Source organism: Megascapheus bottae, chromosome X (genome assembly GCF_031878675.1).
Source record: "Megascapheus bottae isolate mThoBot1 chromosome X, mThoBot2.hap1, whole genome shotgun sequence".
Lineage (NCBI taxonomy): Eukaryota > Metazoa > Chordata > Mammalia > Rodentia > Geomyidae > Megascapheus > Megascapheus bottae.
The window spans coordinates 73,527,166-73,551,448 of record NC_143547.1 but is presented as its reverse complement, the minus strand read 5'-3'; the positions used below and the strand labels follow the sequence as shown (position 1 = coordinate 73,551,448).

The window sequence follows — 24,283 nt, the reverse complement described above, 5'->3', positions numbered from 1 at the left end:
CAGTTCCCAGTTTTCTAGTGATTAAATGAAGATAAGAATCTCACGGACTTTTTAGTGCTGGAGTCGGCCTTGGGGGACTCTTTAATACCCGGACTAGCTTTGAAGCCCAATTCTCTAATCTCAGCCTCCTGAGTAGCTACGATTATAGGCGTGAGTCACCGCGCTGGGCCAAAAGTTCTTTTTTTTTTTTTTTAAAGAGTAGTTTGTTGAGTGATGGTGGCTCCTATCAGTAATCCTAGCTACTCAAGAGGCTGAGATGTGAAAATCCTCGTTTGAAGCCAACCCAGGGAGGAAAGTAGGAGATGCCTTTATCTTTAATTAACCACTAAAAAATCTCCAAATAAGAGCTGTGGCTCCAGAGATAGTGATAATCTAGGGTATAAAAGCTCAGGAACACAGGCCTTTAATTCAAGCTCCAGGAACACCACACAAAAAAGTAGTAAAGCACACCTCTTGTTTCATCAAATTCTTCCAGATCTTTCTCCTTTCCCCTCCATACCCACTTACTCCCACCCCCACAAGAGCCAGGATGGTGCTTTGTGACGTGTAAAATCCTCCAGGCCAGTGATTGGCTGGCTGGGAGCAGTTGCTGACCTAACAATGACCAAGGGCGTGGCCACCCTGTCCTGGGGGTATATATAGCAGCGTCCTGAGGCCCGGTGGTCAGATGGCTCCAGGCAGAGAAGGAGGAAAGATGGTCAAAACCTTGACCCCACATGGCATGGCTACTTCCACCCCTGCCCATGAGGGGACTTCACTCCAGCAAGGGCCACTGAACAAATGTGAGAAGAAAAAGAAGGCTGCATCTCCACATGGGTCTGAAGGAAAGGTAAGGCCACAAACACGAGGTACTCCAATTCTTCCCCTCCAGAAAAACTCCTCCCTGGCCTCCGCTGGCACAGAATGTTCCCAGCCCTCACCCCTTCCTGTCAGTGCCCTGTTCCCATCTCCTCTCCTCCCTCTCCTCCCCATCTGTGCCTTTGTAAGAACTTGTGGCTGTCCTTCCAGACCCCGACAACAGCTACTGTGGTGAGTCGTTGCCGGCGTTGCGGCCGGTGTGGGAAGTGGAGAGTGACGGTCATCACCAGACCTGATCTACCAGTGTCCAAGAAGGAGACAGGAGCGGTGACCAACTATGGTGGCCTCTCTAACAAGCGGCTGTGTAAATGCAAGACAGCCAAGGACCAGAAGAATAAGAAAGGTCTATCCCCTTAATGTCCACCTAGCAGTCACTCCCGTGAGAGCCAGGCCAGGGACGATCCTCGGGGCCATCTCCGAGGTCTCCACTGGCCTTTGGCAGGTGGTCTGCTGTGTCCCAACACATGTTATCAGTGGGGACACAAGATGTTGAGACAAAATCCATCTAGATAATCTGGTATGTGCTTCTGTGTGCTCTGTGTTGGTAGGGAGGGAGAGAGAAGGAAAGGGGAGAAGAGGCTGAGGGGGCGGAGGAAGGGAGGCAGATGAGTCCTCTGGGGTTGGCTGTCCAATCTACAGGTAGGTATACAGTGAACCAGACATGGAGGAATAGAACCCATAGGAGGGAAGAGGGAAGATAACTTTCTTCCCTGGCACTTTGCCCCATAGGAAAAGGAAAGGATATTGTGTGTGTGTGTGTGTGTGTGTGTGTGTGTGTGTGTGTGTGTGTGTGTGCATATGCAGGGAGTGAGATCCATGTGACCAGAGCTGTTAGAGGGTGTGTTGGTAGGGTTCTCCCCAAAGTGGGAAAATCTGATTAAAATATGCGTGTGAAATACAATGGTGAAACACCTTAAAGGGTTACCATACATAAACATGAAACAGGTCCTGCCTGGGATGAACCGGGGTGGGGGGGTGGTAAAGGAGGGTGACTATGATCTGAATATTTCATGAAAATTGCACAATGAAACCTGGTGACATGGGTTTAGGGAGGGGTAAGGGTGGGGTGTGTCAAGGGAGAAGTGATCTGGATCAACGCACATTACACATTATCTGCATATATGCGCATGTCACAATGAGCAGTGGATGTTCTGTGTATGATGGCAGCATTAGGGTGGGTGGTGTATGAGGAGACATGTGGGTATGTGTGGTGGTACTATCTGTCTATGAAATAGCACACAAAATAATTGCCCCAAGGCACTTCCTTCCAGCCTGGCAAGGTAAGCAACTAAAGGCCCTCAGGAGGCCTCAGGATGTTTTGCTGGACAGCAGTGAAGATCAAGGGGGAGGACGACTCATTAATGGAGAGGAAGGTTGACCAAATGCAATGATATTTGACCATACATTTACATCCCCTAAATTTTGAGTTGAGGGGTAGTCTTGGAAGAGATGACACTAATGAAAGATGTGACATTGATCAACGTGTATCTACAAACAACTGACATGCATAATTGAAACCCTTTTGTACAACTACTTATATACATTTTAAAACTTTAAAAAGCAGTCAAAAGCAATAGGAATGTTTTAAGCTCCAGAGGGGTTTTTTTTTGTTTATATTCCTTCTCACATTCAAGACAATGTCATAGAAATAGTTATCCAAGTCTGAGTCACACTGCCTTGAATATGTAGGTATATACATCTTGATTCCTCCATCCTCAGAACCCTGACGTGAACCACTATGCTCTGCCACAGACATCACTAATCCCACTGTGACATGCATCCTATTCCAGGACAAGCCCAGATCCACCTACCACAACTGAATTCAAATCCCTAAGGCTCTAGCTGGCTGGCTTTTCTTTCTTTTTTTTTTTTTTTGCTGGTGGGGGCAATATTGGTGCTTGAACTCAGGTCATATGCTTACTAGGCAAGTATTCTACCACTTGAGATTTGTAGGGAGATGCATTTTTGTGTTATTTTCAGGTGGGATTTCTTGGTTTTGCCCAGGACTATAGTCCTATTTATGCTTCCTAAATAGCTTCGATACCAGGAATATGTAACCACACACAGTCTTGTCAGTTGACATGAGATTTGGCTTTTCTTTTTTTTTTTGTCAGGATAATGTATAGAGAGGTTACAGTTACATTCGTCAGGTAGTGGGTATATAACTTCTTGAACTTTTAATACCCCTTTTCATGGTTTTGTCCCCCTTTCCCACCCTGCTTCCCCTTCCAGTTTTGTTTTCTTTTGTTTTAGGCTAAACCACGCTCCTCCTTATTTCTACCTGCTTAGTTGAGATTATAGGTATGAATCATCTCATATGGCTGCTTGCTTATTTTTTGAGACAGATTTTCACCTATGTAGCCCAGGCTGGTCTCAATCTCACTATCTACCTGCCTCAGCCTCCAAATTGCTAGGATTAGAGTTGTTTACCACGAGGCCTGGTGCTTTTCTGGCTCTACATGCCCTGATTTGTCTTCCCTCAATCCTAGTACTTGAAGTCCTATTTTTTAGAGCCTACTGGCCATCTCTAGAAAGAATTCTATATCCTTAAACTCTTCTCTGAGTATGTCTTTTACATTCTTGCTTTAATAAAAAGTTATCTTGCCCTCTGAAGATACAGTTGTCCCCCTAGTCCTCTCAAGGACTGGGTATTTCTCCTAATGCTACTTTGCCAGTGTGCCCCTCTTTGTTCCTTACTGCTGCTTGGAAATGTCAGTCCCTTCTACAGTATTCTACTTTCTTGCTAGCCACTCTCCTGATGTGCATCTGAAGTCAGAAGGCCATAGCATCCACTTGACCTCTTTTACTCAGTCACATAGTCTCCCCCGTGTACATCTGGGATAGTCTGCAAACTTGTTTCTCACCTCCCTGTTATCCCTTTCCAACAGTCCTCTGTCAAAATCTCCCATGTTCCCAAAATATAGGGACAACCTTGCCTCTTATAGTACTGCCTTCTATCTTCCTGCAGGTCTCATCTCTAGCTTTCACACCTTATTTCTATGGTCATGTGACCATAACCTCCCCCATAACCCCATTCTCCAGCAACAAGAAACCAGTCATTCCTTTGCATATCCTAAGTAAAGCATTTTCCCAGTTTCAGCAGCTTCATAGTCCTGATGCCATCTCTGTCTTTTTAACCATTATCTGTTTCATGCCTCCACCTCTATATTCCCCAGTCTTTATTCCAAGAAGATTTCGTACTTCCTTTTCTCTATATGCTTTCCTCTCTCACCTGATTCTTTCCCACTGCCCTGCTTAATTGCATTCACACTTTTTTCCACTTGCCCAGGAAAAGTGGTTGGGGAAAACTGGAAATAAAGACATGCTGTTAACTCTGTGGACTGAAGATTGTGAACTTGGGAGGTGGGCTCTTCATGTTCTTCAACATCTGCCTCCATTCCCAAGGTCTTTCATGCTCTTCTTTCCTTAAGTACTCTGTCCCTACCTTCTCCATATTCCCTGCTGCACTGGGAGAAAAGAGGAAGCATAGGCAAAGAGCAGAGCGCATGTGTAATCTTCCATCTCTACATGTCTCTCCTAGTAGTCTTGGACAATGTGCAGGCTTCATCTTAATTACCAGTGGCATTTGATACAGTTGACCATTCCCTTATCTGTAAAATACATTCTATATTGAATTTCTAGAACACATTGGCTATGCTCTCCATATATCAATGGCATTCATTCTCAAAATCCTTATATCTATCACCTCTAAGTATGGGAGGAGCCCAGAAACAAATTGTTGGTTTTCTTCTCTTTCTACTGCATTGACTAGGTAATTGTATCCATATTCTTGGTTCTAGTTACAATCTATGCACTGATGACTTGATAAATTCCTCCAGCCTTCAGGTGAGTCTGTTGAGAGTAAACTTGTGGCCTCATTGTTGACTTGTTATGCAACTATGGCCAAAGCACTTAATCTTGTTGACACTCATTATCTGTGAAGGGTGAATGGTGATACTTTATCTCAGACAGTGATACTCTATGCATCATCAGGTGAAATTGGGCAGTGAAACTGGGTGAAATAATGTATGTCAATTTGGTCTAGTATTGGCATACATGTCCTCAATAAATAGTCTCTTATGATCATTATCCTCTGTCTCTATATCACTCCTGCCAGGAATAAATAAAACTAAACTTTCAATCCCAGCCTGCAAGACTTAATACAGGAAAATTAAAGTGAAATTTGGAGTTTACAAAGTCTCTAGCATCAAATGCTGCTGGTAATCAAGAGTGCTTAATAGAATTAGGAGCTGCATGCCACATGCCAGAACTTTTATTAGATGATCTGCTGAATTCCTGGCTTCCTGATTCAATCCATTCTTCTTGCTCATTTTGAGGTCACAGTTTTTCACTGGAAGACTCTTGATTTCTCAAAGGAATATCAACATTGTTTATCAATGACATTCCTATTCTGTCTTCTCATCATCAAGTAAGACTAAGGCATGCCGGGTGCCAGGTAATGTTCCTGGATCTTACAATATGGCAATACTACATGTTAATATGATATACTATATGACAATGATGAAGACATATTGTGGGGTGGGACCTCTGTTCAATAGCCCATAGTTTGTAGGAGTCTAACACAAGAAAACAGAAGATCCTAGGGGACCTGTAGGTTCATATTTGCTTTTGTTTTGTTTTTCTTTTAAAGAGAAGGAAAGGCATGTGTATGATTAGGACTGATTCCTTATAGACAGTGGATAGAATGGAGTCAGAGAGACCAGTTAGGGACTGGTGCCACAAAGTTTTAAGTCAGACCCAAGGTGAAGGTAGTGAAAAAACAGGATGTGTGGCCACACTGGGACACAAGTAAGGGAGGTAGATTATAGAAGCAATAAACCCACTGGATCAGGACTCATACAAAAACAGGAAGAGATGACCTGAGGCTGGTAGCTTAGGTGGCTACAAAAATGTTGGACCTATTCCCTAAATCAGGATCTAAAATTAACGGTACAGATTGGAGGAGGCGGAGTCTAAGATACTGAATTTTGAGGTGACACTATGACAGCACATTGACTTTTGATGCTCAAAAATCAGTGGGGACAGGCTGAGAGTTTTGCCTACTGGTAGAATGCTTACATAGCATGCACAATGCTCAGTACCTCATACACAGTTTCTCAGTACCACATACACAGTAAAAGCAGGAAGTGGTGCTATGGCTCAAGTGGTACAGTGCTAGCCTTGAGCACAAGAAGCTTGGCTACTCTGGAAGCGAAATCTGAGGAGCATGATGGCTCAAAGCCATCCAAGGCAAGGAAGTCCGTTGTCTCCAATAAACTACTCAGAGAAAATGCAAGAAATGGTGGTGTGGCTCAAGTGGTAGAGTGCTAGCCTTAAGCAAAAAATTCAGAATAGTACCCAGGCCCTGACTTCAAGCCCCAGTACCAGCAAAAACTAAAATTAAATAAATCACCTATGTAAGAGGTGGTAACTGTAGTATTGGGCAAAATGCAAGATCCTGCTTTATATTCATAAACTAACACATTAAGTTGAAACACTTTTGTACAACTACTTAAAAATTACAGAAATGGAGGTCGGGATTTTGGCCAAGTGGTAGAGTGCTTGTCTGGCATGCACAAAGACCCAGTTTCCATTCCTTGTAATCCTAGCTACTCAGGAGAGTGAGATCTGAGGATCATAGTTCCAAGTTAGCCTGGGCGGGAAAGTCCATGAGACTCTTATCTCCAATGAACTACTTAAAAACCAGAAGTGGTGCTATGGCTCAAAGTGGTAGAGCACTAGAATTGAACCAAAGAGTTCAGGGACAGCATCCAGGCCCAAAGTTCAAGTCCCATGACTGACCCCCCCCCAAAAAAGATTATAGAAATATGGAAACATTGGTGGTTTCTGTTGTTAATGTTGTTGGTGATGGTGCTGTTTTGTTTTGGGGTTTTTTTTCCCTTTCTTGGGGAGTACAGGCATGGCACAGAAAGGCAGGGAGGAAGAGTGAACAAATGCAATCATATTATTCAGTTTATGTGGAAAATGACATATGTAACTTGGAGGCAGGAATGGGAGGAGGAAAATGGATAAAAGTAAAGGAAGTGGTGGTAACCTTGAGTTGAAGAGCTCAGGGACAGCACCCAGTCCAGAGTTTAAGTCCCATAACCGACACACACACACACACACACAGCAACAACCTATCCCAACAATAGTCAGAGCAAAAAGGGCTGGAGCATGGCTTAAGAGGCAGAGTACTTGTCCTGCAAATGTATAACTATTCAATTCAGATTTATATATATATATATATATATATCTTTTCTATACATTTTATAATCAGTCACATAATGAGATATTTTGTAGAGTTAATAAAATAGTCCATATTTTGGATTGTTTTGTCTTACTATGTTAGAAAGGGAAATTTTCACATGGTAATAGAATTTGAATTCGGGATCTTCCCTTGGAATAAACAGGCACTCTACCACTTGAATACATTTTGCTTTCTTTTTTAAGTAGATTCCTGCTTATGCCAAGGCTACATGGCCTATAATTCACTTTTGTCATAATTGGGATGCTAGTTCATATCACCACACTCAGTTTTTTGTTGGTGGGGTCTCATGAATATTTTTTTGAACTGGCCTCAAACCTCAATCTTCCCAGTCTCTGCCTCCCAAGTAGCTAGGGTAATAGGTCTGAGCCACTATGACTGGTATATTATATTCCCATATATTTACATTACAAGAATTGCTAACCAAGAGTGCATCCAAGTAGTAATTAAAATGAGTGTTAATTTTTTCCCACTTTCCACATGCTCCACATAGTATCTGAATATATTAAGAAAGCAACATGACCAGGAGTTTGGTAGCGTCCTTGTCTAGCATGCACGAAGCCCCGGGTTCAATTTCTCTGCACCACATACATAGAAAAAGAGGCAAGTGGTCCTATTGCTCAGGTGGTAGTCTTAAGCAAAATGTGTCGAAAAACAGTGCTCAGGCCCTGAGTTCAAGCTCCAGGACTGGCAAAAAGAAAAAAAAGAAAAGAGAAGAAAGCAACATATCAGAGCTTGGGGGAATGTACTCCAGTGACAGTGCATTTGCCTGGTATGTACAAGGCCTTGGGGTGTGAGCCCCAACACTGCAAAAATATAGCAAGTAAAGCAGGTTTCTTAGCCTTCACCCCCAAATCCCATGTTCTTATATTGTCTGCCCAAGATATCCCCTCCCACCCATTGGGTGTTCTACACAGGAGCACTACAATGGCAAAGGCTGTGGCTAGAGGCAGAGCCATAGGTCTTTCCTATTGTGAAGAAACCCTATCAGGGCTACTGACCACCCAATTCCTCTCTGCCTTGTAAGAGTATGGAACAGGATTGTGGTTGCCATGTGACTACTCCCTAATGTCAAAGCATCTTCAACACATGAAAAACAGTTATTCAAGCAAGCATAATTTCTGAGGTGAAAAACAGGCTACCAGGCTACCTGCCTACCTGCCTACCTGCCTACCTGACCACATATAGAGGGGAAAAAAGCCATAAGTGGTGCTATGGCTCAACTAGTAAAGCACTAGTCTTGAGAAAGCTCAAGGACAGTGCTCAGGCCCTGAGTTCAAGCTCTAATACTGGCAAAAAAAAAAAATGAAGCACTTTACTCCAAAAATAACCAGCAAAATAATACAACTGGAGACATAGTTTAATTGATAGAGTACCATCCCAGTAAGCTTGAGGCCTTTAGTTTAAGACCTAGTACCAACAAATAAAAGGAAGGAAAAAAAGGATGGAGGGAAAGTAAAATGGTAAGAAGTAAAAGGGCTAGTGGCATGGCTCAGCAGCAGAGCACTTTTGTAGCAAATATGAAGCCCTTATATCAATTCTAGTTCTCTCTCTCTCTCTCTCTCTCTCTCTCTCTCTCTCTCTCTCTCTCTCTCTCTCTCTCACACACACACACACACACACACACACCATTTCTGATAGGGAAGGTAAATAAGCTGTGATGTTGCAACAATAATGCTTAATACTTAGAGTAACAATTTTATCAGCAGCTGGCATATACATTTCCTAGGGTCTACAGCATAACTACATCTTCTGCACCTTCCTGAGGATCACTGAGTGATAGGACCAATGAGAACCAAAATGGTGCACAAAATTACTACCTTAATTTGCCCATTTGAATGGACTAAAGTGTATGTTTACTCTCAATTTACATTTCAAAGTCCTAAACCTCAGTACCTCAGAGTATGACTGTACTTGGAGATAGACCTTTAAAGAGATAAATGCAAATGAAATTAAACTCAATATGGCCAATGTACTTAAAGAGAAGGAAAAGTTAAGATACAGAGACACATGGAAGACCCTAGGAAGACACTAGTGGAAGAGATGGCCCTTGACAAGAGAAAAACAATCCTACTGGTACTATAACTTTAGAGTTCTAGTCTCTCAAAGTTTTAAGGAAATAAATTTCTGTAACTTATGTAATCAAAGTAGCATGCAATGCCTATTCCAACAAATGTAGCAATCTCATACATTCAACAGCCATATACTACCTATATACATACATACACCCCATTCTCCCCTCATTTCACCCTACCCTACCATTATCACCCCACCCTGTTCTAATGGCTTTGCAGCTATTGACTTTTCTTCTCTTTATATCACCCTATGAGGTAGCTCCTAGAATGACTTCCCAAACAGCCAAGACTACAAATGTGGCCTACCATGCCTGGCCAGCTCCAATTGTTCTTTTCAAATGAAGAAAGAGGCACAGAGGTGTTATTAATTTTTGTAATAGAAAAATACTGGAAATAACCAATGCCTATCCCAAGGAAAGACACTGCGGTGTACCTACATGGCAGAATGTTACACCACCATGAAAATATAACTATAGTTATATGTTCTGGAAAGCAAATATTAATGTATAAAACAAGTCCTAAAAAACACACACAATATGCAATCTTTGTGAAAGGACTAACAGACATCTAATATAAAATAGGTTATTTAAAACTACATCAAACCTGGGTGCACATGGCTTACACCTGTAATCCTAGCAACTCAAGAAGCTAAGATCTGTGGATGTAGGTTTGAAGGAAGACTGTGCAGAAAAGTCCCTGTGACACCCTTATCTCCAATCAACCACTCCAAAACTGAAAGTGACACTGTGGCTCAAGTGGTAGTGTACTAACCCTGAGCACAGAGGCTCTGGAACACTGCCTAAGCCCTGAGTTAAAGCCCCACAACTGGCACAAAAAACCCCACTCTACATCGGTATCTACATAATCATACCTATAGAGATATAGAAATTTTTATTCTGGTAATCTCTAGGCAGATATGGAAATATGAGACAGCACTCGGGGCTGACATGAAGTTACTGGCAATATCATGAACATTTAAATCAAATTAAAGGAATGTACACATGGACCAATGGTGAAATATGTTACAAATCAAAGGTTCTATAATTATTCTATGTGTGTGTACCCAAGGTACATGTAAAAAGAAAGCAGGCTTAGTGAAACAATTTGCCCTTTATCTCAAGGCTTATTAACCAGCCAAGGCAGGACTTAAAGCTAAGGAATAGGAATCCAGAACCCAGGATCTTACCCAGTAACAAGCTACATGTATACTGCCTATTGCATAGTGCTTGTTGCCTGCATGCTGTTCCACTGAGTCTCCTCTGAAATCTGAAGCTTTATCCTACCCAACTGTCATGATACAGACATTACCCCACCATAGAAGCCAATACAGAGGCCCTAAAGTTGCTAAATCTACCCTTGAGACTTTTTCAAACAGAGCTGCAGAGTGAATGAAGAAGGAGGCTGTTTGAGCATATAAGGAGGTACTTCAGGCTTTTGAAATTCAGCTCAGAAATTATTTGACTTTTACACAGAGAAGCAAAGTCAATATTTGTCAACTTTTGTCATGGAACTCAAAGGAAAGGTAAATTATAGAGGTTGTTCAGGGGAACCAGGATAGCTGCAAGTGGAAAGAGCGTGTGCGTGTGTGTGTGTGTGTGTGTGTGTGTGTGTGTGTGTGTGTGTGTGTGTGTGTGTGTGTGTGAATCTGTGTGTCAATGTACACCGGAGCCAGCAGATTGACCTGCCTCTGCAGAGTGACCTTCCCCAGAGGGCCTTCCTAAGCTTGGAGGTGCTCAAACAGGGACTTTTCCACCACTGACAAGATAGGGAATTGCTCTCTTCTCTCCCTCACATTACAGGTTACACATTTACCAATGGCAATTTAAGCCACATAGAACAAGAAAATATAAGAGGAAAAATATAATATTCGCAGTTCCTGCCAGTCCAGGCAATCCATGCCCCCCATCTCCACTCCCACACACATCTTAATGTTTTCAAAAGACTTGAGCAACCAGTGACTACATAGAAAAGGTCAACCAAACACCAGCATGAATGCGAATATAAGAAGGAAAGCCCTTGAAACTTTGTGGTCAGCCCAGTGGACCCATCTCAAGGACACTTAACTTATCCCTATCCCACAGTCTGTCAAAAAGGAGCTCTGGCTAATATCCCTAGGGGCCAATGCTTTATGACAACCAGTGGACCAGGCAATCATTTGAGGCACCCCCTTACACATACACTGCCATGCTACCTCCAGACCTACCTCCCTGAAACTAGCCCCATGGTCTGTGTTACCAGCTGGAGCTACTTTCAGGAGGCTCTGTGTGAACACAAACAGCCCATAGCTCCTTGCATCCAGCAGAGATGGATGCTAACTTGACCATATCCTGTCTGAGTACACTGTTTACTAATCTACTTATTTTCTTTCTTTCTCTTCTAGTTAACCCTCATATTCCCTATGTTTCCCAGGCTCTACCTTTCTCTCAGCTTTTCCCAGGGCACTGATAAACTTCAGCCAGCAGCAGTTCCCAGGCTCTCAATTTATATCAGATTTACTAGAGAATCTTCTTTGGCCCGTAGGACCTAGAACTTTACATTTTAACAAAGCTTCCTGTGGGTATTTGGGTGCAAGGGTGTTCTGCTATGGAAGAAATACCTCAGCTTGTTGCTAGTGGCTCACACCTATAATCCTAACTACTCGGGAGGCTGAGCTCTGAGGATTGAGGTTTGAAGCCAACCTGGGCAGAAAAATCTGTAACACCTTTATTTCCAATTAGCAACCAAAAATGCTATGGCTCAAATGATAAGAATCCTAACCTTGAGCAAAAAAAAAAATTCAAGGACAGCATCAAGGGCCAAAAAAAAAAAACCCAAAAGGAACATTTCTAACCAAATGCTAAATAAAAGTTGGGAAATGAGAGGAATTAATACTGTATCATCCAGTTTTACCAAAAGTAATTTGTGATTTTCTAGGCTAGATAAAGGTGAACTTTGATATATGTATGTATGTATATAGCCTACTGGGGTACTGGAAAAGAAGTCAAAGCTCAAGATGACTCAGAGTCTAAAGAAGGTAACTTCCATAAAGTTATACTTCAGTATAAGTGTATAATAAAAAACAAATTCCCTCCTTCCCTACAGAAGTAGGACAATCCAATCTGAGATCTTGACATTGAGTTATGGCAGTGTGAGGAAACTAGGTATCTTGACTAAAATCTTGGAACAACAAATCAGCTCTTGTGTGTGCTGGGTAATCTAAAAAATCTTACATTGAGAATTTCATTTGGCATGACTCCAAAATGGCAATCCTCAAATACAGAAATCTAAACTGAAGATTCAATTCCTGTTAATAAAGTCCCATGGAAACCAGGTATCAGCAGCTCATGCCTATAATCTTGGTTACTCAGGAGGCTATGATCCAGAGTTTTAGCCTGAGCAGAAAAAGTCCAAGAGATTCTATCTCCAATCAAGCAGCAAAAAGCTGAGCTGGAAACCGGACGTTGTTGGCTCATGCCTATAATCTTAGCTACCTGGGAGGCTGACATCTGAGGATTGCGATTCAAAGCCAGCCCAGGAAGGAAAGTTGTGAGACTTGTCTAAAGTCTATGAGACTTTTTTTGCCAGTCCTGGGTCTTGAGCTCAGGGCCTAAGCACTGTATTTGTGTTTTCTCAAGGCTAGAGCTCTACTACTTGAGCCACAGAAACACTTCCAGCTTTTTTTCTATGTAAGTGGTACTGAGGAATCAAACTCGGGTCTTCGTGCATGCTAGGCAAGTATTCTACCACTAGGCCAAATTCCTGGTCCCACCCGTGACTCTTATATCTAATAAACTACTGAGAAAAAAGTGGTGCTATGCCTCAAGTGGTACAAGCTTAGAGATAGCACCCAGGCCCAGAGTTCAAGTCCTAGTTCTGGCAAAAAGAAAAGAAAAGAAAGGAAGGAAGGAAAAGAAAAGAGAAGAGGGAGGGAGAGAGAGGGAGAGAGAGGAAGAAAGGAAAGGGAAAGTTCTAAAGGGAAAGGGAAAAGGAAAGGAAGAAATGAGAAAATACGGGCTGGAGGCATAGTCTCAAGTGGTAGAATGTCCACCACAGGCAAGCAAGAAAGTTGAAAAAGCATGAGACCCTGAATGCAAAACCTAATACTGCCTCCCCCCCAAAAAGGCAAAGAAAACAAAGGAGTAGCTGGACATGTTGGCACATGCCTGTAATCATAGTAGTTGGGAAATCAATGCCGGAGGATAGTGAGATTAAAGACAACCTAGATTATATAGCAAGTCCCTTTTTCAGAAAACAAATGAAAGAAAATATTTCCTAAACAACAACCAGGAGTCCCTGCAGACCATTACTGAAGAGAATGCTAGAGGATGAATTTCCAGAAAACAAAGTAATGCCAGAAAAAAAGGTCTGATGCAATTTTACAAACTGTGAGTTTATTATTTTTGTTACTATAATGAAACACTTTACGATAGGCTCTATTTGGTGCTAGGAATGTGCTAGAGTGCTAGCCTAGCATGCATGAAGCCCTGGGTTCAATTTCTCAGTACCACGGAAACAGAAAAGGCTGGATGTGGCTCTATGCCTCAAGTGGTGGAGTACTAGCTTCAGCAAAAGAAGCTCAGCGACAGTGTCCAAGCCCAGAGTTCAAGCCACAGGACTGGCAAAAAAAAGATAGGCTGCATTAATTTTCAAAACAAAAAGGTTTCATTTCTCACATTTGAAGTTATACAAGTGGAAGAAGAGGCAACCTTAGTGATAGCATTCTTACTGGCAGATTCTCAAGACAATACACACAACTTATGGCATGATACAGGGTGTGCATGTATATGTGTGCGTGATATATGTCTGTTTGATCTATTCTGCATTATTTTTTGTTATTGGGGGAGGGGTTTTAGTTGTGAGTCAGGCAGGGACTCTATCCCTGAGCTCAAGACTACTGCTCTACCACTTGTGTCACAGCACCACCTCTGATTTTCTAGTGGTTAACTGTAGATACAGAGTCCCACTGAGCAGGGTGCGGTGGCTCACACCTGTAATCCTGGCTACTCAAGAAGCTGAGATCTGAGGATCAAGGTTCAAAGTCAGCCCGGGCAAAAAAGAACCTGAGATTCGTCTCCAATTAACCTGTAGAAAATGGGAAGTGGGGCTTGGCTCAAGGGTAGGGTGGTAGCTTTGTGCTGAAGAGCTCAGGGACAGCACCCAGGTCCAGGGTTAGGATGGTAGTCTTGAGCTGAAAAGCTCAGGGACAGCGCCCAGGCCAACTTCGAGTCTCAGTGGACTTTCCTGCCTAGACTGGCTTTGAACCATGACCTTCAGATCTCAGCCCCCTGAGTAGCTAGGATTACAAGTACGAGCCACAAGCACCTGATTTCTATCATGTTTTTATAAACTAGTGATTATCAATCCTGGTAGCTCCACTGTAAGGAATTCATTTAATATCAGTGTCTTTCCAAAGGCCTCATCTCTAAACACATATATTAAATTTGTACCTTACTACCTTGCAATGAGGATTAAATTGAGCCATGGAGCCTAGTGTGTCTATGAGGGGAGACTTTCAAAATCATACCATAATAATAAAATAAAGTGATACATAATTAGGTAGATCCAAGTAAACAATGATGTGTTATTTTAATCAAAAAACTAAAACAGAATGGAACTGTATGACAAAGTGCACACAGTTGAGGGTAAATTCAATGTAAAACTGTCCACAGATAAAAAGAGTGTGCTCACAGGGCACCAGTGGCTCACACCTATAATCCTAGCTACTCAGGAGGTTGAGATCTGAGGATCGTGGTTCAAGGGTAGCCCTCCCTGAGACAATATATTACTTCCCTATAGATATATCACCATGAAATAAAAAAAAAACTTAATCTGCAAACTTAATAATATATAATCCAAAAACTTAAAAATAATATAGCTGCAAACATATGTTTGCCTAAAAGTAGGGACAATGAAAATGTCCATTACCTGATTGTATCTTCATGAAGTGTGTAAAGCAGGCCAAGCTAGAGACAGACATTTGGTGATTATTTAGAGTTGCTGGGAACTATAGGACAGGGAGATGTGCACTAAAGGAAACAGGTTTCTTTTCAATAAGAATTTTTTAGATTAATAAGAATTTTCTAGTGAAAGGGTATCAATGTATGTGAATTAATGCACCTTCTATCTGGCAAATATCATGTAACCCTTTTACTAATTACAATAAAAAAATGAACTACCAAAAAAAAAGAATTTTCTACAATTTTTATTGTGGTTTTGGTGGTACAACTGTATGCATATAGAAAGTCTACCTTGCAAGTTTATGCATGCTTCTCACAATGCCTGGTCTTAAAAAAAAGCCAGGCCTGGTGGCTCACATCTGTAATCCTAGCTACTCAGGAGGCTGAGATCTAAGGATCACAGTTCAAACAAGCCTGGGCACTAAAGTCTGTGAGACACTTATCTCCTATTAACCACTAGAAAACCGGAAGTGTCACTGTGGTTCAAGGGGTAGGGTCGTGGCCTTGAGCTGAAGAGCTCAGAGACAATGCCCAGGCCTAGAGTTAGGCACCATAACTGACAATTTTTTTTAAAGTCATTAATTAACAAGAGAAATTTCAAAAATCAAAGTTTTGAGGTCCCACATGGATATTATGCAAATTAGCTGATACGGAGAAGTTCTCTTTCTCCCTATTTCCCTGTCCCTTCTACTCCCTTCTTCCAAGTAAGAATCTAGTTTGCGCTCTTCTCTCTTTCTCTCTCTCTCTGTCCCCTCTCCCTCTCCCCTCCCCTCCTGTCCTCACTGTTCTTGCTCTCTTGTGCTGGCAGTGTGTGGCAAAGTAATAGTAAACATATATGGTGCTAAGTCAGGGGCTCACTCTTGTAAACCTACCTACTCAGGATACTGAGATATGAAGACTGCAGTTTGATGCCAGCCCAGGCAAGAAAGTCCATGAAACTCTTACTTCCTATTAAGCACCACAAAAGCCAGAAGTGGAGTTGTGGTTCAACTGGTATAGCACTATCTTGAACAAATATTCAGGGACAGTGCTCCGACACTAAATTCAAGCCCCAGGATCAACACATACCACACACACACACACACACACACACACACACACACACACACACACACACAATTTATCTAGCTGGGGGGAACAACCAAACACACTAAAAATGAATATTCATATTTACTCTATTAAAGAAAAAATTCTTTTAGTTCTTCTTGTGAACCTTGGTGTTAACTTTAAATCATACTAAAACACCTTGCCAAACAGATACTCTTGATGGTCTTTTTCCAGGATAGCTTGTCCATGCATGTCACTAGAACCTCCTAGCTCCTGTTCCACAAGGAAAGCTGCCATCCCCATGCTCTAGTCTGGAAACAGAAGGCCCATCCTTCTGACCTAGTTACAGGTTACCTTGGGCCTAGTCTGCAAACTGAGAAATAGCACTTGCATAGAGTGAATATGGCATAAGACACAAATGGGAGTTGGCCAGTTCTTTCAACACCATGGAGACGACTTTCCAATGGTCCTGTTCATTCAGTCATATCTTAAACACACACTCTAGGCGGAACCTTGCCTGCACCCTCCTCCCAAACACAAATTGCCTATATACATCTACCACTGTCCTCTTCATGGATTGCTACACTTCAACGTTTGTTTCACTGTGTCCCTTAGAAAATGCGTGTAGGAAAAATGTAGGTAGTGTCTGCTAGGAAAATACCCCCAGTGGTAAAAGGCTATGGACAGATCATCTTCCTGGCCAAAAGCAAAAATCCTCACCACCTTAGCAAATGTCCAAATCGTGGATGACACTAATAGTCTATAAATTCGCCAGGGCAAGGCAGAGCTAGGATGAGCCTAGTATTGATGTTTCTTCCTGATGAGAATCATTGCCTTTGGTGGATGAGTAAAGAATGCTGCCTGGCAACCTACAAGGCAGGAACTAAGATTTCTCCACCCTTTTGTCAGCCCTATCTGTTCCTACAGGAGGCTCCCAGTGGACATACTGTTGCCCAGGCTAGAAGCAGACAGTAACCAGCACCTTCTTTTCAGTCCACCAAGCAAACAGCCATATGTAGGTTGTCACCATGTTAAAAAAAAAATGGTTCCAGCCAAGATGAGCAAAATCAGCTTCTTAGAGCTACCTCCCCTCCTACTGTTGCTGCCATTTTGAATGATCATAATTTACAAGTCTCAGAAATTCTTGAGAAGCCGAGTACTCACTTCTGGTGCCAAGCCTGGCCAGTTTTACAGATTCTCATTTAGCAGGTGTCTGCTGCTAAATCAGTAACAGCTGCTAATTGCTTTTCCACCCTTCAACCCTCAGACAGAATGAAACATCTGCTGTTCCCTCACTGAAGGATAAAATCAAATATGTTATCATTTTTCCTTTGGGTTTCATTTTTATTAAAAAGCTTTCTGTTGATGCCTGGAATGGACCAAACCAGAAGACAGGGAACTTCTAAGGACAACATACAACAGAATGAGAGTCTGCTATGTCCCCACACTCCCTGACAGGTTGCAGGGTGTTTCTGGCTACTCCCCACAAAATAAGACTTTAAACCTGTGACCACTCAGGGACCATGAGGTTTCATCTACAGAGCCAGGATACTAAGAGCCCCAATACCTCAAAAACTGGGAATCAGAAGATCTGTGTGCTAATCTGAGATTGCCACTCTCTGGTAACACTACCAGTTAAATGCCTCTCCATATTGAAGGCTTGTAGTGAAGCTGATGTTGCTGTTGGAAATGGTGGAACCTTTTGTAGGTTCTACTTGGGGGCCAGGAGATTGGCTTAGTGGTAGAGTGCTTGCCTAGCATGCATGAAGCCTTGGGTTCAATTCCTCGGTACCACATACACAGAAAAAGCCAGAAGTGGTGCTGTAGCTCAAGTGGTAGAGGGCTAGCCTTGAGAAAGCTCAAGCCCAGGACTGGCAAAATAAAGAGGATCTACTTAGGTTTATTTGGAGCATGTAGGTCATTGAGGACATGCCCATTTGTTCCTATTCTCCTTCTCTGCTTTTTGGAAGATAAGAGGTGGGAAGCTTCTTTCCTATACCATGCACCCCACCATGATAGATTGACAGGCACCAAAGCAACAGGGTCAAGCAACCACTGACTGCAAACTCTGAAACCAGGTACCAAAATAAGTCTACTTTTTCTAAGCTGATTATGTCAAGTATTTTGTCTTTGCAAGAGAAAGCTGACACACAGGTTTAAACCGTTTTTTTTTTTTTTTTGGTCGGTCATGGTACTTGAACTCTGGGCCTGGGCATTGTCCCTGAGCTCTTCAGCTCAAGGCTAATGCTCTACCCCTTGAGCCACAGCGCCACTTCTGGTTTTCTGGTGGCTAATTAGAGATCAGAGTCTCACAAACTTTAGTGCCCAGGCTGACTTTGAACCAGGATCCAGATCTCAGCCTCCTAAGTAGCTAGGATTACAGAGATGAGCCATGGCACTGGGCTAGGTTTGAACCTTTTTAAGAAATAAGTTCTTAGTTACCCTTTCCATGACTGCCTGAAGACCCTATTTAAACCCTCAATATTTTAGCATTCTCATCTCAAACTTTCAAGCCTCTAGAATAATGAGAACTAAATTATTAATGCACATTCCATGCAGTTCATGGTATTTTATTATAGCAGTCTGAGCTGACTAACACATCTAACTCTAAACATACCAGCCATGCATTAAGTACTCGTTTAGCTTCTAACTGTATGCCAAGCCTGAAGTATCATTCTTTTTCCTCCTAATTAACTAAAAAAAAACATTACCACTGTATTTCAGAAAAAATAGTTTTGGTCTTTTAGGTATATCTAAGATTCTATATTTTTTAGACACTCTCCCCCTCTCTTTTTCATCTAGAATATTGTTGAACATGAGCTCCTCATCTCTGCCTCCCAAGTGCTAAGACTATAGGCATGTGCCACTATTCAGAGAAAGAGACCATCTTTTAATTTGAATATAGCTAGCTCTGAACCCCTGAAGCATCACAATGTCTCCCTTGGAAAGAAGGGCTATTTTCTTAACCTCAAGCATGACCAGTATATGTGTAGGTACCTCTACTTTAAGTAGTTATCCTGCTACCCTCAGTTCCTCTATTTTATAAGGATATCCACAGACCCCTACAACTAACATCATGTTTAATGGCAGAGGCTGAGTTGTTCCCTCTTAATAAAGAATGAGACAAGTATATTTGTATTTTTACTTCTGTTTTTGTAAGTGCCAGTACTGGGGCTTGAATTCGTGTCCTGAGCACTGTCCCTGAGCTTTCTTGCTCAAGCCTAGCACTCTACCACTTGAGCCACTGCTCCACTTCTGCCATTTTTAGAGCTTAGTGGGCTATAAGAGATTCAAAGTCTTTTCTGATAGGGCTGGCTCCAAAGGATGATCCTTAGATCTCAGCCTCCAGAGTTAAGATTGCAGTCATGAGCCACCAGCTTTAATTTCTTACTTCTATTCAACATCATAAAGAAGGTCCAATCAATTCAAATGGATAAGGAAAACAAAGAAATGCCTCCCACATTAGAGAGGACTGTTCTGATTAAAATATAACACATGCACATGTGAAATCCTTTGGTATAATTAATATACAGTGAAAAAAAAGAATGAGAGAGGAATTGTGGAGCAGGTAGCAGCAGTTTGAGAAGTGTAAGTAGGGAGTGAGAAGGGTGAATATCATTCAAGTACTGAATATGCATGTAAGAAAACAGAATAATAAAACCTGTTGAAATTGTTTCAAGGATAAAGGAAAGAGATAGGAGTGGTATACTGTATGCATGTAGGTATCACAATGTAACCCTCCTGTACAATTCACTTTAGAAAATCTTTTTAAAAAATGACTCCAGGATGGAAAAGGAGGAAGTAAAATCATCTTTATTCACAAGCTACATAATCTTATGTATAGAAAATCCTTAGAGGCCCACATACCAAAAAAAAATTACACTTAATACATGAGTTCTAAAAGGTGACAAGATACAAGATCAAAAGAGAAAATGAACTGTATTTCCACATAATAGCAATGAATAATCTGAGGATGAAATTAAGGATTTCATTTACAATAGCATCAAAAAGAACAAAACGCATAGGCACAAATATAAAAGAACTGAACAGCCTGTACTGTCAAAAGCACAAAACATCACTGAAAATTCAAAGAGAACTGAATAAATGGATAGACATCTTATGACAGTAGATTAGAAGATTTAATACTGCTAAGATAGAAAAACTCAAATTAATCTGCATTCAATGTAACTCACATCAAAATCCTACTTGGCTGCTTTGAAGGAATAGGAAGGGGAGATCCTGCAATAGGAAGGGGAGATTCAAGGATCCTAGGACAGCCAAAATGATATTGAAAAAAAGAAAACAAAGCTGGACACTGATAGCTCACACATGTAATCCTAACTACTCACAACACTGAGATCTGAGGATTGTGGTTCAAACCAGCCTGGGGACAGAAGCCTGTGAAACTCTTTTCTCCAGTTTAACACCAGAAAACTGGAAGTGGTGCTGTTGCTCAAGTGGTCGAGTACTAGTCTAGAGCTGAACAACTCAGGGACAGCGCCTAGGCCCAGAGTTCAAGCCATATGTCCGACCCAAAACAGAAAAACTTGAAGAGCTCAAATTTTAAAACTTATTGCCATGGAAGACAGATTGGGTAGAAAAATCTATGAGTGGTAAAAAGCAGGGCTGGTGGTGTGGTTCAACTGGTAGACTGCCAGCTTAGAAAGAAACCTGTGGCAAGCAAGAGGCCCTGAGTATAAACCTTGATATCACTCCCTCCAAGAAAGAGTATCCCAATTTTATATCCAGCTTGGGCAAGACATTATTTCAAAAACCAAACCAAAACAAACTCCTACCTTTTGCTACAGTAACCAAGACAGGGTGGTGCCAACATAGAGCTGGGAGTCTAGAAATATTTATGTTTTAAATATATTTTTGACTAATTTTGATAAGGATACCAGATTTTTTTAATAGGTAAAGTAGTTGTTTCAAAGACTAGTACTGAGACAACTAGATGTCCACATATAAAAAATGAATTTAAGCCAGGTGTTGGTATGTCACACCTGTAATCCTATTCAGGAAGCTCAGATCTAAGCAGGAAAGTCCTTAAGGCTCTTAACGCTAACAATTAAAAAGAAACTGGAAATGGCTGTGACTCTAGTGGTAGAACATTAGCCTTGAGCAGAAAAAAGCTAAGGAACAACATCTAGGCCCTGAGTTCAAGTCCTAGTACTAGCACAAAAAATGCAAAATAAAACTCAAAGAATAGTTAAAATATTTAAAAGCATGTAACTGTTATGCTGCAACATCCAAAAGAGTAAACTTGAGTGAAACAAGCTAAGACTACAAGGCCTGGCCTGGAATTCAAGCCACAAGACCAGGTGCAGACATATACACGTACACACACAGGCAAGAACACACATACAAATATGCAGAGAAGCAATTAACGTTGATCAAAATATATTTTACTCATTAACTGATCTGTTAAAGTGCAACTCCTTTGTAAAACTACTTTAAAATAACTTTTAAATATGTAAAAATAAACTTTAAAAATGCCAAGTGGTTTGAAAAGATTTATTTTAAAAACAACAAAAAATGGAAAATAGGTACAGAAAAATATGTTCAAGAACAGAAGTGTAGGGCTGAGAATGTGGCTTGGTGGTAGAGTGCTTGCCTAGCATGCATGAAGCCCTTGGTTTGATTCCACAGTACCACAGAAATAGAAACAGAAGTGATGCTGTGGCTCAAGTGGTAGAGTGCTACCCTTGAGCAAAAGAAGGTCAGGGACAGTGCCCAGACCCTGAGTTCAAGCCTCAGGACTGGCAAAATAAAAAGGACAGAACTTTAGAAATGATCATGAAAATGCAAATAAAAGCTATAAAGAGCTATGTTGCCACCCTCAGGAAAGGCTACAATATAGAGAATGTGGAGAACTCCAACTCAAAGAAATCATGGACCAGATACAAAATGCAATCACTTAACATGGGGAACTAGACTAGTAGCTTCTCAAAAGAATCAACACAAAATTTTGCTCTTCTAAGTCCCCTCCTAGGTATATAGCTAAAAGCAGTCACTCAACTAGACAATGGTATTCACCATCACCAAAAGGCAGAAATAATTCAACGAGCACATGAATGCTAAACAAAATAGTATATATCATACAAAGAATCTAGCATATCCTTCGAAATGATTGAAATACTGACCTATACTACATGGACGAACCTTGCAAACAAAGCAGTGAAAAAAGCCAAATGTAAAAGGCTATCTATTATAGGATTCAAAGTATACAAAATGTCAAAAATATGTAAACTCAGAGACAATGGATGCAAAAGATTAGAGGGAGAAATGGGGTTGTGACTGTTAAGGGATACAATACATCTTTGGAGGATAAATGATGAAAAGCTTCTAATATTAAATAGTAGTAATTAGTGTGCAACATTAAACATATCAAAATTCACTAAGCTGGATACCTTAAAACAGAAATTCATCATATGTAAATTAAATGTCAAATTTCCTTTCAAAAAGTGACTGAATAAGGATGGAAGAATATTCAGAAGAAGTTAGAAGATGGAAGGATGAAGGTGGGGGGAGGGGGCAACAGCACATATCTGTGAGGAAGTAGAGGTAGAAGGACCAGTGTCCAATGCTACTTTTGCATAACCATATCTGAAAAATATAATCAGGAATTGGAGGCACATCTCAGATGGTATAGTGCCAGCCTATGAATGAAAATCGACACCCAGTTCAAGCACTGGTCCCAGGCAATACAACTAAAAGCAAAAAAAAATGTAGTAGAGGATGAAGTTCAAGTTCTTGAGGCCCACAGCACAAACCCAATACAGAAATAGAAAAGGAGAGAGGAGGAGGGAAAAGATCAGGGTCAAAGAGTTCTTTGTGAATAAAAGTCAATGCTACTGTAAAAAAAAAGTTCTTTCTATAGTGCTATTAAGTTTTCAGAGCTATCTCTTGAAGGTTATCTCTTTAGTGGGATTTCCTTATCTCTGATATCTTCCCTTTATACCCACCAACGGAGCAGATATTACTAATCTTACTTGGCAATCTGCACCTAGGTGGGGTGATATGAACTCATTCAAATCACCAGGTCCCAGCCAGAGGCAAGGTGGAATAACAGCAAGGTATACAAGTACACAATGGAGTTGCCTGAAGTCCTCAATAGATATAAGTATGTTTCGAAAGGAAGAGGTCCTGTGGATTTGTGCAGCCAAGGTATAGAACCCCAGAACTCCAGACTGGAAGAGGGTGAAATCGATCTGAGATACGACTACAAGATCTTTATTACATAAAGAATTATCCATTGGGGTGGTGGTTAGGGATCATTTTTCCAGAACTAAAACCAGCCACTTGCTAATATCAACAAGCCAACTTAGGGGCAAATAGGCTGCCAGTTGACACCCATTACTCCAACTCTCTAAATGGGCTCAGGGGATTGGGCCTCTTCAGAAACTCGAGTAGTCTGCACATTTTATTTCCAGAAGCAAATGAAACAAGATTAGGCCTAATTCTCAGGTCAGGAGGGTAGAGAAAGGCTGGCCTGTTCCCTAATCAAACTGGCTAGGTGTAGAAAAAATGGGGGCACAGTATTAGTCAATGTAGGCAAGAAAGCCTGCCATGGAATTTTAATCTCAATCAGCAAGGCTAATTCAAATACAAAGCCCATTTCATGTCACCCAATAGCTCAAGGAGCTGGGGACAAAGCTCTGCAGAAGAACATCAAAGAAGGCATACCAACAGGAAAGTCTTCAAACTATTTAAGGGGATATTAGTAACAACAGTAGCAACAGCTTGTGAAGCCTGGCGTCACTGTAATGCATGTTCACAATCCTAGCACTTGGAGTCTGAGGAAAGAGAATCACAAGTTCAAAGTCAGCCTAGCTAAATAGTGAGGGTATGTCTCAAAGACAAACAAAAAGCAGGAACTGGTACATATTGATCTCCTCTATGATTAGCACAGGCTAAGTGCACACATACTATGCATTCAATACAGATAAGCAAGTATGAACAGCATGCCAGGTACCCAATACAAGGTCACATGGCTGTACACTGAGGATGGACTATGTAACCATAGACAGTGTGGTTCCCAGGAGAGCACTTTTGAATAGTACACTACAGTTACTCATAGCATGTAAGCAGAGAAAAAA

General features: G+C 41.4%; 2 protein-coding genes across 4 annotated transcripts in view; one reads left to right on the top strand and one right to left on the bottom strand.

Annotated features, from left to right (window-relative positions):
* Tmem164 (transmembrane protein 164) overlaps positions 1-24,283 on the bottom strand; it is a 162,183-nt gene that overhangs the window by 43,652 nt on the left and 94,248 nt on the right. The window lies entirely within an intron of this gene.
* On the top strand, positions 656-1,376 carry LOC150041336 (uncharacterized). Its single transcript, XM_090326427.1, has 2 exons — positions 656-829; positions 1,009-1,376. The coding sequence occupies exons 1-2, from the start codon at positions 668-670 to the stop codon at positions 1,213-1,215; spliced, it is 369 nt and encodes a 122-aa protein (XP_090182553.1). The 5' UTR covers positions 656-667; the 3' UTR covers positions 1,216-1,376.

Bases quoted from the DNA above. Each gene is read 5' to 3' on its own strand.
- LOC150041336 (XM_090326427.1), top strand. From the start codon at position 668: ATGGCTCCAGGCAGAGAAGGAGGAAAGATGGTCAAAACCTTGACCCCA. The intron at 830-1,008 runs GTAAGGCCACAA...CTGTCCTTCCAG, and splicing joins CACATGGGTCTGAAGGAAAG to ACCCCGACAACAGCTACTGT.